This window comes from Strongylocentrotus purpuratus, unplaced genomic scaffold (genome assembly GCF_000002235.5).
Source record: "Strongylocentrotus purpuratus isolate Spur 01 unplaced genomic scaffold, Spur_5.0 spur5_contig_854, whole genome shotgun sequence".
In the NCBI taxonomy this organism is placed as follows: Eukaryota; Metazoa; Echinodermata; class Echinoidea; order Camarodonta; family Strongylocentrotidae; genus Strongylocentrotus; species Strongylocentrotus purpuratus.
In genome coordinates, this window is record NW_022145562.1 from 175,369 (window position 1) to 192,500 (window position 17,132).

At 36.6% G+C, this 17,132-nt stretch overlaps 1 protein-coding gene across 1 annotated transcript in view; it reads left to right on the forward strand.

Annotated features, from left to right (window-relative positions):
* Positions 1-17,132, forward strand: part of LOC762640 (prickle planar cell polarity protein 3-B-like) — a 55,363-nt gene that overhangs the window by 25,861 nt on the left and 12,370 nt on the right. Inside the window, exons 6-7 of the mRNA XM_030995817.1 lie at positions 12,560-12,760; positions 13,188-13,374. Coding sequence (XP_030851677.1) covers positions 12,560-12,760; positions 13,188-13,374 — 388 coding nt within the window. The remainder of the gene's footprint in view (positions 1-12,559; positions 12,761-13,187; positions 13,375-17,132) is intronic.

The following is a 17,132-nucleotide window of genomic DNA, read 5'->3' on the forward strand; positions in this document are numbered from 1 at the left end:
ACATGTTGTAAGAGTAACACATTGCCCTTTTATTATCATGCGAGTGCCTGTGCCTTGGCTCGTTCAATATAAAGTTGACCTTTATAATAGATTCTCAGCGATCATAAACCAGACACCAAACTTAATTACGGTCCTTGACATCCAACACATGCCTGCCTGGCTCATCCTTTATGGCTTATTAGCTAGAACAATTAGTGTTGATAATTGCTATAGGGGCACTTGTCTAACTTCAACAACTAATGTTTATGGAAGGCCTCTAATTGGGAACTTGCAGTTTGCATTCCAATTACACACAAACAAAATCATATTAGGTCATTTCTTATGAATTCACCAGCTTCAGATTAAAGAAAAACATTACAATAAGCTTGGCATCATGTGACATTAATATCTTGACAGGTATGATTACCCATTGTTTACTTATATTGATGTATGATCAAGAGTGCAGGAGCGCTGCATGTATAAAAACAGATGATGGCCTTAACACGGAGAGGTGTAATGAGAGCTCCTGGAGTACCTGCATCCTAGCTGACCTAAAAGAGAACCTATACCTGCATGGGTGACCTTAAGAAAGCAGAAAGCAACCCATCTTGATCTCATATAGCATCATCTCTACCTCGCACTATAGGCCTATCGATCAGAGTAGCAGACTCGGTAATTGACCCTGATAGTAGAGGTCATTTACGACTACCCAGCTCAGTATGAACTTTTGTCAGACAGACACACATCAACTACATGACTTGAACTTGCGAAAGAAATTTGAAGGGTACCGATGTAGAAAAGAAATTACATAAGAAGCAGAAGAACGTTTCATTTAACTCTTTGCAAGCTATTGTCAACTAATGGAACATACAGTAGTGGATTGCCACTTACTACATTTGTCACACACTCAGTGTATGTGTAACATAATTATACACCTATAATTTGTGACAGTTTCTGGTTTTGATATACAAAGTGAATAATGTGTTAATGTACTTTAAATTACTTTGATGACATGTTCAGGAAATAATTGCAGTGTTTACTTCTCAAAGACACAGTCCCATTAAAGGCCTGATCTATTGAACAAGGAAATTGCCGTAAGAAAGGACTATTGTGACTTGACTCTGCATTATATGTTTTGAAGATAGCTCCTTCTGGAGTACTCTCAATAAGAGATTTCTCTTCAAAATGAAAACACATCCAGAAATAGAAACATCTAAAGTGTCTCCTATAAATATCCAGGCCAACTGGCCACACATGATGTATGAAAACAGAATGAGTGGTATCAGAGAACAGAGTATTCATTTCCAAACACCAGCACTCTTCAATCTGATCTATTTCTAGAAGGTGTTTGAACCCAAACAAATGGGAAGAGATATAGGTCGCTGTGATGTGGATCTAACCTTCAGAATGGTTATCTTGCTAGCAGGCTGGATGAAGAAGAGCACCCATTAGTATCATACACATTGAAAGTACAGGTGCACTGTGTAGCCACTTCTCTCATGTATACTCTCAAAATCATAGCATCACAGCTATCTATATTTCGGCTGCTTATGTATTGTGGACAAACAGCTAGTTCCTTGTTTTGGGCATGTGTATAAATGTATGATATTGAGCGATGTTAGTTCTCTTGTAAGTTGGATGCAATGGATTGATCTGTAGCCGAGATGGAAGCTTGAAATTGGCAAGTCAGTGTCTATGGTGAGAGAGACATGCTATCATCTTGAAGGGCAAGGAAATAGGATTGAGAATGTCATACAGTTAAATCAATAGATAACTGTCTGCCTTCCAAGGATGTCTATATCCTTGTATGATGGTCTGCATTGTTAAATATACGGAGAAATATTCCTACTAGTTCTATCTTTTGATTGGTAATATATTTGGAGTACATCCCCTCGGCCCTCTCTGTTGTTGGTAAGTATAAATCTATTAGCATTGATCGATAGGTACTCTCGTTTATTTGATTGACATGTGCGATCATTGCCTATTAGTTTGTTTAGTCTATATTACAAATGAAAACAAATGGTCGAGTGTTAGTGATATACTGTTGGCAGTACCTTAAGCAGTACCTTAAGCGCCTTGAGCACCCTCTGGGTGGATATGTCGCGCTATAAAAATGTCTTTATTATTATTAGTACATTTTATATCAACAAATCAACATTGTTTGATTGATGACACTTGACTGCTAAGAACATGAGTAAATGCTTGTTGGTAAATATAGGGAATACCTAGGGTTATACATCATATCTGAGGGACTGGATGATTGTGCGATTTAGTGCATTATTTCTTCAATGAAAATGGAAATCTCTTGATATATATTGCCAATGACTAAATAAATAATTATAGTGATACCAAAAATATTAAAAATCCTTGATCATATCAAGGGATTTTTCATGTGTTGATGAAATAAATGGACAAAAATTGTATATCCATCGTGCTACCTTGCACAACATAGCCCAGTTTTCTGGATGGATGCGCTTTGAAAGGGAATTTTCACATTTTCTTGGTTTTGAAAGTGGAGTCTCCCAATTAAAAGACCCCTGCCTCCTAAGGTGACTAGCTATGTTTGAATAATTGTTGTTGTCATCCTCAATCGTTTGTTTCTATAATTGATTTTGAATGATTTGGCACAGAAAATGCAATAATTTTTCAATAATTTATTGCATTTTACCCCTGTTCCCAACATAAAAAAATCCTCTGTGTGCCCATGCCTTGAGCCATAATGAATGGCCGTACCGATGATTTTTTTTTAATGTTGGGGACCAGGGTAAAATGCAATAAATTATTGACAATTGACAAAACACACATTGGCAAATTATTATTCAATAAAATCTGAGAATGTATACTATTATCTAGATCCATTATTTTTTAATTATTTTTTTAATAATTCCATAAATTGGGGTAAAACAAAAATATTCCAACTATATGAGCGACAGTGTACTTTAAAACAGAGAGAACACCCTTCTGGCTCCAAACAGATAATTTGTATAGACCTTTGCAATTGGGTGATATTATATTTTCGAGAAAGAAGGGCTCTAATGTTCACATCCCTTGCATTGGTTATTATCCTACTGTCTCTCAGTAAACAATGTGTGTAGGTGTGTATTGAATGAATGAAAAGGATATTCTACCACCACATTCTAGTCTACGTGAATCACAACTTCCCAGAAACGCTACCAAGGTACAAAGTCTGTGACATCAATATCAAAGCCTGAGGAAGAAGAATTTTAGTTTCCGTTCTCTAATGTTACAAGCACTTGCAAAACACCCACATCTCTCCCACTCTCTCTCCCACTCTCTCTCTCTCTCTCTCTCTCTCTCTCTCTCTCTCTCTCTCTCGCTCTCTCTCTCTTTCTCTCTCTCCCACTCTACACTCTGTCTCACTTTTATCTTTGTTGATGTCTTGTACATATTAATCATATGGCATTTAAGCTTGTTTCTATAGAGGTGGAATTAGTTTGGGAAACCACAACAGATCATTGATGTCTATGAGAAGGACTGGAAGTATTTCATTTGTTACTCTCAATTGTACAAAACAGTGATTTCAAAGAGGGAGGTCTATCTATTATGTGGTCGTTTTCTACCTTCAATGAAGACAATTTGTTTTTCATTCTGTATAAACTCCTTTCATTTGTGTATGCTTGATTACTGAAGAAGGCTGTTCATCATAGCTGTGTTTGTATTACCTTTTGGAACTGCAGGATCTTGGGACTGATCATTGAAGTAAGATTTTTTTTTATCTCTTTGTAATTCTGGATTTGCTCTTGCTATTTATTTCCTCCAGCAAAGTGAATGTATGTGTTGTTACTGTACATATCATATTCAGGGTTTTGAATTGTTAGAAATGATGGGTATTATTTCTATCTTTTTTAGAATAGAAATTATTAAAGATTAATTGATGTAGTGATTTGTGAAATGACAAATTTATACCTAGATCTAGCTAGGCTACCTTAGATTAACTCAAAAATCTAGATTAGTCTGATTAATCTTCTTCTGAATACTCTGTGCAGAGATATATTGTCATCTTCTCTTTTCTCAGTATTTAATATTTTTCATCGTCTTCTCCCCCCCCCCCCCATTCTGTTTCCCCTGTTATCTGCCTTTGTCTCTGTCTGCTCTCTCTATCTATCTTTTTAAAAACTTTATGGCTGTAATAGCACTGCGTTTCCTTCTCATTTATTTTGAGTAGCACACTTATAATGTGCTCTGTAAAAGCCCATCTTCACACAGTCTTCCTCAATCCCTAGACATGTCTCTGATTACCTGCTATGTTTGATCATACAGAGTTATAAATAGATTGTCCATCTCATCTGATCTCCTCAGATAGGATCAGGTGGTGGTGCTAATGGTCTTCTATTTATACCTCCTCTAATCCATGCATTATTTTATACATTGGGACCACTTTGGTGTCAGGTATGAATTAAAAAAGTACTGGTTAACTTACACCCATGTTTAGATTGTGCATAGATCTATTATAAAGTGCAAAGGCATAGACAAAAGAATATTATGGTCAAGATGGTCAAGAGAGAGAGAGAGAGAGAGGTGGGGGAGAAGGGGGATGGTGGGAGGGATATGAAGAGAGTATGTAAATACTAAATGGAGTGTCTAAAAGAAATTTAGGAGGGTAGATGGATAGGTGTGGAGAGAAGGAGAGAGAGAGAGAGAGAGAGAGAGAGAGAGAGAGAGAGAGAGTGGCAGTGACAGGGAGGTGTATGGACCATAGAGACAAAGAAGTTTGATAATAATAATAATACACAATATTTATAAGGTGCTTAATACTGGTGTCTCTAAGCGCACCATATTCTGACTAAACAATTATTTACCAAAACTTATAATAAACACAACTTATACATCTGTTCTTTATTCAATAAATCATGCATATATGATAATAAAAAATAAGAGTTAATAGAGTGAAGGAAGATATACAAAGTCAGATAAATGAATTCTAAAAGTATACTGTTTCTTTTGAAGTCTGAAAAAAAATCAGACTAAGGATTACACAGCCTGTAGACCCAGACAGATCCTATGTCACTCAAGGTCATAGTAGGTCAAATGAGGTCATGTTATTCTGAGTCATGGGTAGAGTTGTGTTTACAAACAGAGAGTGACCTTAGATGACCCTGAGTGTCAACATGCTTGTGTTACTGGCTGACTGTGTTGTAGGTATGTGATAGGATGTGAAGCTCCCTGAGTGAAGAAGAAGATACAATGATTTCATATAGAAAACCAACAAATGAGGAGTATTATTTGTGAAATTGTCTCTGTTAGGCTGCAAATATCCTTAGAATCTAATCCATACAATGGACAGTGAATGAAAATGAAACCATGTAATAAAATCACGAGACTGGACTATTTTATTACAATCATATTAAATATGTGACTTTATGTGTGGAATTAAAACAATGAGTCTTGATCATGATATTATTTCCAAGATAAGAATATCTAGGACACTCCACTTTCACTCTCATTTTACAACTTGACATAGGCTGGAGTATGTGAGAGGATGTCATCTGTTTGAGTTTCAGATGATGTACTGTACTGGGATTCTGTAAGTTCCCTCTAATTAGCATATTACATTAGACTACATTGTTTTTATTCAGATAATGGTACCATTGTTAATTACTCACAGATCGAGAGAAGAAGAGGAAGCTTTATCCTTTGTACCATAGCTCACATTTGTGTGTGTACAGTGTTTAACTATAAGGCACAATTAATGCTTGGGCACTCAGATCACTTACATATTTTATGCCTGAGCCCTCGTAATGTCATTGTCAGCCAGTGCATTAGGGGAAGGGGTGGGCAAATATGTGTCTGTAGACCCCCCCCCCCCCTCTCCCAGACAGTACACTAGTGATGGATATGTGAATTATGGAAACATACACAAATAAACTACTGTAAAACCAGGAACTGTTTTACCTGAAATTTCATGAATTATTTGTTAACGATGATCTTATTGGAATTGCTCAAAAAATTGGCAAATTCCCCAATGTCACTGTTGACTATAGTGTTGTACTATAATCACTTTAGAAGTACATCATGAACCTTTGTGAATGTATACCACTGGTAAAATTTGTGAAAGCGTCATAAATGTATGCAAAAGTTTCTGTTGCTATAGTAATGACTTCAAGATACATGTCAATATGTGAAATTGAGATCTGAGACATACACCTACATATTTATTCTTTTATGTTTCTATAGACTAACATCCTGCAGTCTTGTTTGTTTGTTTTTCTAGACACCCTATAGTCTGACTAGGCCATATCCTGTAAATCATATCTTTAATGTTCCACCCACTCTTCATCATAAATCAATCGTCATGAAACTCTTCTCTCCATTACAAAAAAACTTGATTTAAAGGTAATAACTTAACATGGTTGAAAGTCCCTTCCTTTAGAGAGTTACCACAATGTGCTGGGGAAATAGATATAGTGGGAAATTTGTCATGAAGACTGAAGTTACCTATGTCCAAGTTAAATGTTCTACTCTGTACCCATATGTATCTTATTGATGTTTATAATGTGTAATCTTGTACTGACATGCAAATGAAACAAATTTCCAATCATTGGACAATAAATTTGAATATGAATATGAATATGAATAATATAGAGTTTTTCGAGATATTTCATTTGTGTTACTTTATTAGTATTAAAGATAAACTTTAGTACTGGTAAAAAAGAAAATTAATTCTCACAGAATCAAACGAAACTTACACTGAATGTTCAAGATTACAAATAAATGACATGTGCCAAACAATTTTGGAATAAAATGTATACTGGCTGAGTAATGAGCATAGAAAGACAAGGAAATCAAGGTAGTACTAGCCCCGACACCATGTGTGTTGTCCCATATATAGCTTTCTGTGTTACTTTACCAAGACTCGGTCAAATTTATTAAGATTTAGATGACTCCAGAACCTTGCAGTGCACACCAATACTTACATGCTACATGATCAACTGTTTCTGATCCTTTCAGCACCATTTCTTTCACAATGCAATCGCATGACCAGTACTAAAGTTTATCTTTAACCATGATCCATGTATAAAAGATTCATGACATAATAGTAATACTTCATTCTTATTTCATTTCTTAAATGCGGATCATTAAATTTAAACCTACGTGCCCAAATTCTATGAAATATGGCTGCACGTGGTCATGATAATTCTTTTTGATAGGAAGAAGTATGTCATGGGATCAGTTTTGAATTGATGTAATTTAGTGACTAGCTTTGTTCAGATCCCTACACAGACAGCTTTCACCTTCAACCTTCAGTCTTTCCTACCCACATCCATAATTGTTTAAGAGACTTACTTTTATTTGTTTATACTTCAAATAGGATAAGACTCATTAAAGGAAAGAGTGTCATTGGTTGACAGTTTTCCCAGAAAGAAACCAAGTGTTCAAGGAGTGTCTCCTTTTTGCAAAATAATAATTTTGTTAATTATAATTAATCTATTATGATTTTTCTAAGAAATAAAAACGAGGCCATTTAACAATTGTTCCTTGGAAGAAACTACATGGCAGTGTACAAGTTAAAACTAGACCAATCTCATTCTCCAAATAGATGTTTGCATTGACTTTTAGCACTCAATGATGATATATGAATTGAAAACTGGTTGCAAGGTGAACTATGTGAGATATGTCTCATCACCGTATTGAGCAATGATCTACATCAGATATGATATGTCTGGTATTCAAATACCTCCTTCTCATACTCCTGTTTCTAATAAAAAAATGAGTTTATCGAGCATGACAATGAGGTGACATTAAGGTTTATTTTCTATTCATGCTTCATGTGAATCAGATACATTTAAGAGTTGCAATGTAGGCCTATTACACAACTGAAAGAAATGGTCACTCTTATTCCACCCCCCCCCCCCCCCCATTTCCATGAAATAACCACCATCCCAGTCATTGACTTTTCTTTCTCACTCCATCTGTCATATTATTAATTTCAGACCCATCCCCTTTTCTTATATAAAGGTGAATGATTTTATCCCTCCCCCCCCCATCAAGTATATCCCTCCCCCCCCCCCCCTCATCAAGTTTATCCCAGAGATCAGAGATTTCTTTCCTTTTACTTTGCTACATCTATATGTTCATCCTCATATCATTCTATTAATCCTCCTATCTGTTCATCCACACATTCATCTGTCAATCCCTATACTTTTCAAATGCTCCATCCTTGATCATATCCACCTGTACATTCATCTGCCCATCCATCCATCTCTTCCTACATTCACCCATCTGCCTATCTATCTATCCAGCTCCTCGTTCATTCACCCATCCATCCATCTACCTATCCACCAAACCATCCATCTCTTCGTTCATTCTTCTATCCATCCATCCATCTGCCTATCCACTAATCTATCCATCTCTTCATCCATTCACATATCCATCCATCCATCTGCCTATCTATCTATCTAAATCTTTGTTCATTCACCTATCCACCCATCTGTCTATCTCTATCCACCCATCCATCCATCCTTTATTCCTTCACCCATCTATTCATCAGCCTCTCCTTCTATTAATCTATCTGTATGTTCATCATCCACCCACCACCAATCTCTTTGACCCCTCAGCTAAGTAGTCTACCAGTCTACTGTCTGCCTATATATGGTCGTGGGCCTCCCAGGGATGTCACTCTGTATAATTACTCCCAGTGACTGGGGTAATAAGTCTAGCTTGCATTGCTTGCATCCCAACCTAATGAAAATGAATGTACTATGTAATCAGTCATGGTGGCTGGGACAGGAGTCTAATCAGTAATGTCAGAAACCCATCTAGACGACCGTAGGCTGAAGACAGTTAATCATTATGGAATTTACTTCGATAAAATTGCAATATCAAAGGCGCTGAAATGTTATAAACACATAAGGTCAAATGAATTTCTTCCTAGTTTCACACCTCCTACCAGTTTTTTGTGGTCTACTCTTCTTTCTTTTCCCAATATTTTTGTTTGGACATGGATTGATTTAGAAGAAGTCAAGGCAAAGAATAGTGAAATCCTGAATATATTGCTATTTCACCTTGTCTTGTGCCTGTGTACTGCACAGAAAATTGTGTTAAAAATCAAGACCCCATAAAATGCGTTGGAAAAATATCAGATCAGATAACACAGAAGACCCTCCTTCTCATTTTTGTGAGACAAATGTGGGTGAGAAAAAGATAAATTGTACTGGGCCATATGACAGTGGGATTATATGCAAGGTTATAATATTGTATAAAGTTGCTGGTGAGGAAGTCTAGTAGACATTGTTGGCATGGTATTGGAATGAGAGCTAGGATGATGGGAATGATTGGGTCAGGAGAAGGATGAACCGGTGTCAGATGAAATCAATTCAGTGAGAGAAATCAGGAGGACACCATACCATTACCTGTTCACTCATACAAGCTGAATTCTAAATTATATGCGATATTGATAGTAAGCAAATATTAATCGACTACGAGGGTAATGGAACAAACTATCATCGCCGAGGTGATCTCGGGGCTACTCTCATCCCGAGCCGCAATTAAAAGAACTGATTCTGCATACAGTTTAGCTTCAGCTAGATTTTACAAAGCACAACATGCATACATGTAATACAGTCGATGCGCGCTCATTTGACATTGACATTGACTTAGACATTTCGCGTAACCTACTTTGCTATGCGCTATATGCTTATTTAATTGGGGCAGCAGCAAAAAATTACGGTACAAAAGTCCTATCGCAGGGAGATAGTACTTATCTATCATTGATCATGTGACCTCGTTTAGACCAATCAGATTGCAAGATTCTTAGTATGCGGGATATAATATAAGATAGTAACAAATGCTATCATTGATATCTTTTGGGGAGGAATGGGCTCGGAGATAGAGCAGTGGTCTCATTGTCAGGAGATCTCATGGTTCAAAACCGAGTTGATGCGCTAGTGCCCTGTGATAAGGCATTAATACTGATAAGGCTTCCCTTGATAAACAAGATGTATCATTATTGTTATCATTATCATTATTATTATTATTATTATTATTATTATTATTATGTAATCAAAGCATTTCAGAGCTCTACCTACCAGAAATATCAGCCGCTCTATGAAACACTGTGAGCAACCATCTTGTAAGAAGTGGAGAATTGATCTGTCAACATCAATTATAGGATGTGTATATTTAGCAGGAGGTCTTTCAAACTATCAGGTATCAAACAGATGCATATCATCTAAATAAATATTAATACCAGATCATAAAGGAAAGGTGAGAAGTTTGGGAACAGTCACAAGTGTCTCAAATTTATATCCGTTTTTACCCTTATAAATTCCTTAGTTGATTGTAATATGAGAGACTGAGGAGTGTGGTTGAAAGTAGCCCCTTTCCTCTGCAGCCAGTGATGGATCAAGTAAACTTTCTATTTTAATTTCATGTCAGCTCATTAGTTGTCTGCCTGCACAGTTCTCCTTCTATATACTGTAGGTTAAGTTACGATGGAGATATGCAAACTTGTGCCTGTTTTAATAGTAATGATGTCATATGTCAATGATCTCTTTCATGACCAAGGCCACAAACGAACTCTGGGAGGGTGTAGAAGGGATGGGGGCTCAAATTATTCCTCCAAGCCCCTCTCTAGCCCCCATTTAACACTGTGTAATGTCAATAGGGTGTATAGGGGGAGGGGCGGTTCTAGGGTTTTGCATCCTCCCTCCATCCCTCCCACCACTCTCTCTTTATGATTGCTGTGGTATTTGGAGTGTTGGAGGGGAAGGGGGCTGGATTATCTTCCCAACTCCTCTCGATGATAGCACGTTGGTATGTAGCTGGCCTTTACTTCATGACATGTTTTGCTCACGTCTGTTGTCAAAGTAATTAGTGAGAGCGGGAGAGATTCTTGATGACTAGTTGGATGTAGATTGGCTTTCGCTGACACTGGCACCCCTCATTTACTAGCCCAACTGGCTTCTTTTGGTGCATCCCCTCTCATTAATTATCACTTATTGGCTGACTCTTTTTGTAATGTCAGCTTCTTTTAAATGTTAATAAGTGAGGGGTGATAAATTGCATGTTCCTATTGAGTGATCTATGTTATTACCGGTAACTTTTTTATTTATCTTTTATTGTGAAATTGTGGGTATAGGAGAATGATAAGGGATTCTATAGATAGTGTATCCCTTTTGCAGCAAACATCATATTCCGTAGAACTTGGTAGGAATTATGAATATGTCAGGTATGTCCTATGTGTTAAATTAAAGCGTTAGCAGTGTCCTAGTATACAAATTATGCAAGGAAACCCATTTACTTTCTAGACTTCACTGTCAGACACTATAGAGTGACTGACTGACTTCTTTTTTTCTTTGGTAATAACATACATAAAATGAGCTGTAAAGGGTGAGCGTTTGTACACATCAATAACCCACTTCTTTTATGGTCAAAATTAAAACTGATCGAACCTTTGCGCAGCACAAAACGTACAACCATACGGTACAAGGGTCTGAAAATCAGACTATTTTCTACGCATAATTTTCTAAACGCTTTGCAAAAATTCTAAACGGTTTATATATAATTCCACATGAAGGCAATTACCTGTTCAAATCTTTTCAAGGGAGTTTTTAGTTGGTATTATCTCTTGTTTACAATAGGATTTACACAAGTTTATATTTCAGCCTGCAAAAGGGACACACTACCTTTAAGATTAGTATGTCATCATGTTTCCTGACACACATGAATGTACAGTATTGGTATACACTCTGCAGGGGCAATGTTGTAAGCTAACAGACATACATTTCTTTGATTGGGGTTTAATGAATGTGCGGGATTTGAAGAGAAGCTTGCTAGATTCCTGACATTCATACCATACCTTCATGAATCGTAACGCAACTTGAATCTATCTCAACATACCATTGTGTGTGGGTGTATGTTTTGACTGATCAAGTTTTTACAACTGTTATTCATGTTACTCTAAGGATTGTTTGTTAATACAGACAGTGCAAAGACACTATATTTATTTCAAATAAACCATTGTCTATTCTCTCTTCTCCTACACCATTCAAACTTTTATCAAGGAACAAAATTATGTCCTATGTTGAGTTGAATAATGGATATAATATGATGTACAATAGCATAACGCTTATAGTGCTGCTCATGTTGATGTTCATCATAATGGCAGTAAATATAAGAGTGGAAATGATGTTGATGATAATGCTGATGGCAGTGATGATGTTTATATTGATGATATTGATGTCCTTGTAGTTGTGGATGATGATGATATGATGATGGCATAATAGTGTCTGATTTGAACTTGAAATGTTTTAATGGTTTGTTTATCAGTGATTCATTGTCATTGAATGTTGATGAAAGAGTTCGAGCACTCATGACATACATAACTCATCATCAATTATGCATGTTGATTACAATTAATCATATATTTTTTACACTTGAATTTTTTTTTTACCACAGTAGTATAAATAAAGTAAGGAACCACTAAGCTGCAAGGTTTAGTAATTTCTCTCATAGTGGATTAAACATCAAGTGTGCACATGCATGAGCACCAATCTTTATATCAATACCAGACTGATCTTCATTTAATAGATTAATTTCTTCTATTTTGTTTCCATTTCAGCTGATTTTCACTGGAGAGTACGTGAGAGCCATGGATGAAAACTTCCACAGCGGTCACTTCTGCTGCCAGCAGTGTGACAAAGCTTTGAGTGGACAGAGTTACATCTTAAAAGAAGAGAAACCGTTCTGTGTGGCTTGCTATGATGACAACTTTGCTAATGAATGCGCTGAGTGTAACCAGAAGATAGGACACGATAGCAAGGTAATATCAAATAAAAAGTCATTAAAAAAAAAAGAAATTGTAGAGCCATATAACATTTTCCATCAAAATTATAAATTAAACTAGGACATAATTGTTGTGTGTTTAATTGAACAACCACAAGTGTTAAACTTCATAACTTTTCACCCTTTCATTTTCCTCAAAATTTAAGTCATCTGTTTCTCTCTATCTCGACCTGTCAGCCTTTATTAAAACCACCTATATACCAGAGTTGAAAGTTAGTAGTGGATGATCAATGGAATCGATTTTATTCAACCAAATCTCTGATTATTATGTTGAAACCTTTAAAAATATAAATGCATATATTCTTCATATACCGGTAGTACCTTCTAATTGCACATTTTTTTCAATTTATGAATTTGCTGTTAACAATTGATTGGTGATTTCTTATCTTATGTTTTGATTATAGGATCTTATTTTCAAGTCAAAGCATTACCATGAGACATGCTTTGAAGCCCGCTACACATGTTCTATGTGCAAGGCGTCTCTTGCAGACAAGGCCTTCGGTAACTGGGATGGACAACTCTGCTGCCTCCAATGTTATGAGAAGAACTTGGCCAAGAACTGCCAAGCATGTGGAGAATTAATAAAGCCTGGTAAGTACCGATCTTACATCAATCTTCTTTTTCTTTTACAGATCTCATAGATCATCAAAGGATCTTGGACACACTTTCACAGGACGGTCTCCACAAGATTGAAAGGAGACTAATATATTGGTGCTCTACAAATCTTTTACCAGTCCTTTGCTCATCCTTCACAAATCAATTACCAATTATGTAACGGTCCTTAAAGAAGTCCTCTATCAATCCTTTATTAATCATATTCCCATCCTTGAACAATTTTCTAGCAGTCCCTCAATCTCTAAAAGTCCATTCCTCTACCAATCCTCCATAATTCCTCCACCATTCCTCCACCATTCCTCCACCATTCCTCCACCATTCCTCCACCATTCCTCCACCGGTCGTCTATCATTCCTCCACCATTCGTCTACCATTCCTCCACCATTCCTCCACCATTCCTCCACCAGTCTTCTTCCATTCCTCCACCAGTCGTCTTCCATTCCTCCGCCATTCCTCCACCATTCCTCCACCAGTTGTCTACAATTCCTCCACCATTCTTCCACCAGTCCTCTACTATTCCTCCACCAATCCTCCATCACTCCTCCACCACTCTTCCACCATTCCTCCACCACTCCCACACTCTATCTCTACCAGTCATTTACCAATCACAATCCCAAGTGTCTTCCCCATATCCTTTGCCAATTACTCTTTAACAACCTAATACTTTCCCTACACCCATCCTATTTTGTTCTCAACAATATACTGTCCCAGCGGTAGTCTGATATTCAGAACCTCTATCATCCTTTAATCTTTGAAGACTTCAAAGGTGAAGATAGATCTGAGTGGAGCTTGCAGTTACATTATTTATTTGTTGAGAGTGATTTGTGGCTCTGATATAAGGGGCCACTCATGCTCGGTGTTTCAAGCACACTCATCTTCTGGATGAGTATGTTGGTTTGACAAGGGTTTATAGACCTTTAGGTTTCTCATCCTCTACCAAAGATATATTGACTATCTGGAATCCGATGAACAGTTATCCTCTGCCAGTAAAATATTATACTAATATATACCAGTATCCTGTTATGAGTGATATTATGTATACTTTGTTCTGGTATGTTAAGATAATTGCAGATGCACAGTCTAATTATAAGTCTCTGTAAAAAATCTTTAAATAGTATTTTCTTACGGTGATATGAGAGGGGAAACACGTACTACCACCAGACTACTACTGCCACCAGGTGTTGTCCAGGGCTCAGTCTTAAGAGTTGATATTAATTGCAACTTATTTGCGATTGCAATCACAACTATGTACATAAGAGATAGGAGACTACAAATTTGCGATCGATCAGAGGACTTAATTGTGATTGATCCAAATGAATTGCAACTCCTTATAAGACTGGGCCCAGGTGTCATGGTCTAGTGGATAATCCACCTTGAACGACACAAATCCATACCACATTTGCCACCCTCCACCCAGGTGTAGTAAATGAGAACCTGGTAGGAAGAAACTTCCATGAATGCTTCAGTGTGCTATCATGGTATCCAGACTAATACCAGGGCAATTGCAGGTCCCTGAGGAAGAGCAGTATTAATACTGACAATGTTAGCCTGGCTGGAGAAGGATATCTTAGTAGTGGTACTATTCACTACATTTCCCTAAGGTACCTTATATGTACAGGGGAAAATCTTTTGTAAAATTATAACAATTGAATAGTTTTTCATTATCTTTCATTTCATTGTAAGTCTTGATAGGATGAAAATGATAGGACAATTTTTGTAAAGTCAGTTCCAAGTTCGTGAACTAAATTTGAGCAATGTTAAAACTGAGTGATCTTAATAAATTCCATCTGTATATTGTACTTCTCTTGTTTCAACATTATCCTCTAGTTAAACAACCCTCAAGAGCACATACAGTTCAATCTTCATTTTCATTGGAATTTGGAAGTTCTGTCAGAGATGTTCCAAGTTTAAGCTTTCATGTTTGTTTTTAGTAAGAATCTATCTGTCTTAATGCGATGTAACAATCCCTTCATACATAGAGAATTCTTGGGAGTTATTAAATAAACAAATCAGTTGAAATGTGGATGATGTATTATGATGCAAATGGAAGGTAGAGTGCTCGCATCACAGATGGTATGTTAGTGTGTGTTTAGAGTTCACCAGCATTCTTACGAGATGAGCGAAGGGAGAAAAAAACTTGGTCAGAAATGTGAAGAATTTATAGAATCACACGAAGCCAGACGACTCCTACCGGTCCTTCCCACAGTCCTCGGGATGACATGTGGTCATGTGACTGTTAGGAAGAGTTGTTGAGATCTTAGCAGGGTGTATCCTCCAAACTTAATTGGTTTTAATGTCCTCTCAGGTGATAGCTGAGACCAATAAAATGAAGGTGATGAAGAGAGATAAAGGTATCTTTCATCTTGTCTCCATACTCTAGGAAGAATTAATTAGACAGACAAACATATCCCTATATGTCTGTTGGTGATGAGGTAATGGGATTTATTATAAAGAAAACAAAGCCAACGAGATGAATTGCTGATGGACCAACAGAAAGCTTTTATTGGACCAACATCCACCCACGTCTTCTATGGGTTTCTGTTGGTCCATTAGATATTTTCTTCTATGATGGGTTTCTGTTGGTCCATTAGATATTTTCTATGGGTTCCTGTTGGTCCATTAGAGATCTTTATATGGGTTTCTAATGGTCCCATGTTCTGAATTCCCTATTGAAACCAATAGACCAATGGCTTATATTGGTAAATCAATAATGATAAATCAAAATTCGATTTTAGCAACTGTCCACCAAAAAGGTATATTCTAATCTCAATTGCATTAACTCCATCACAAAGATCACTTGAAGTGAGTTTGAGAATATCCTTTAGTTTAACTGAAGGCTTGTATTATTCTATATAATAAACATACATCTATTGGTCTTATTGGTTTCTATTGGTCCTATTGGTCCTATTGGTTTCTATTGGTCCTATTGGTTTCTATTTCTATTGGTTTCTATGGGTGCTATTGGTTTCTATTGGTTTCTGATGGTTTGAATGGTCTCTATTGGATTCAATTCTATGGGTCCAACAGAAACGGATAGACTCCAACAGAAACCATAAGAGACCAATAGAATTTTTCTAATGGTTTCTATTGGTCTCTATGGGATTTTCGACCTGGGTACCATTTCACAAAATGAAATTGTGTTTTTAGCAATTAACTTTCGTCATTCTGTCCTTGTTTGCACCCCAAAGTAGTACGCACTCCTAGCAAATGTTATTTGTCTGTTTGTCACTGAAATGTCATGAAATGTTCTTTCTAATTGTATTAACCAGGTAACAGCTTTTAAAAAAACTTTCAGTACCACTTCAATTTTTGTCGTTGTTAACAAAAGAGTGATAGCTTTTTGCTTCAGAGCTGTAATATGACATTCTACATTTACATGTTTATACTTCTATAATCAATGAAATATAATGTAGTATTGCAAATAATTCTTAACAGTAGCTCACATAACCGTACTCATACACAATTACAATGTTATTGTAATGCACCCACTGCCATTAATGTAACAGTGATGTTGATGTTATATGTTTGTGTGAACTTGATCATGTGTCATTCTGTCCGTATAGGTTCGGCAGGGGAAGGTAAAACTTTTCTCTCTCATTTTTAATTTTTTTTTTTTTTGAATTGCCCTTTTGCAAAACTCATAGGCAAGTACTAACGACTGTGTGTGTGGTTTATCTTTTTTTCTGTTATTTTGTTTTATTTCATATTTGACTTTACCGATGTATATTATCAAT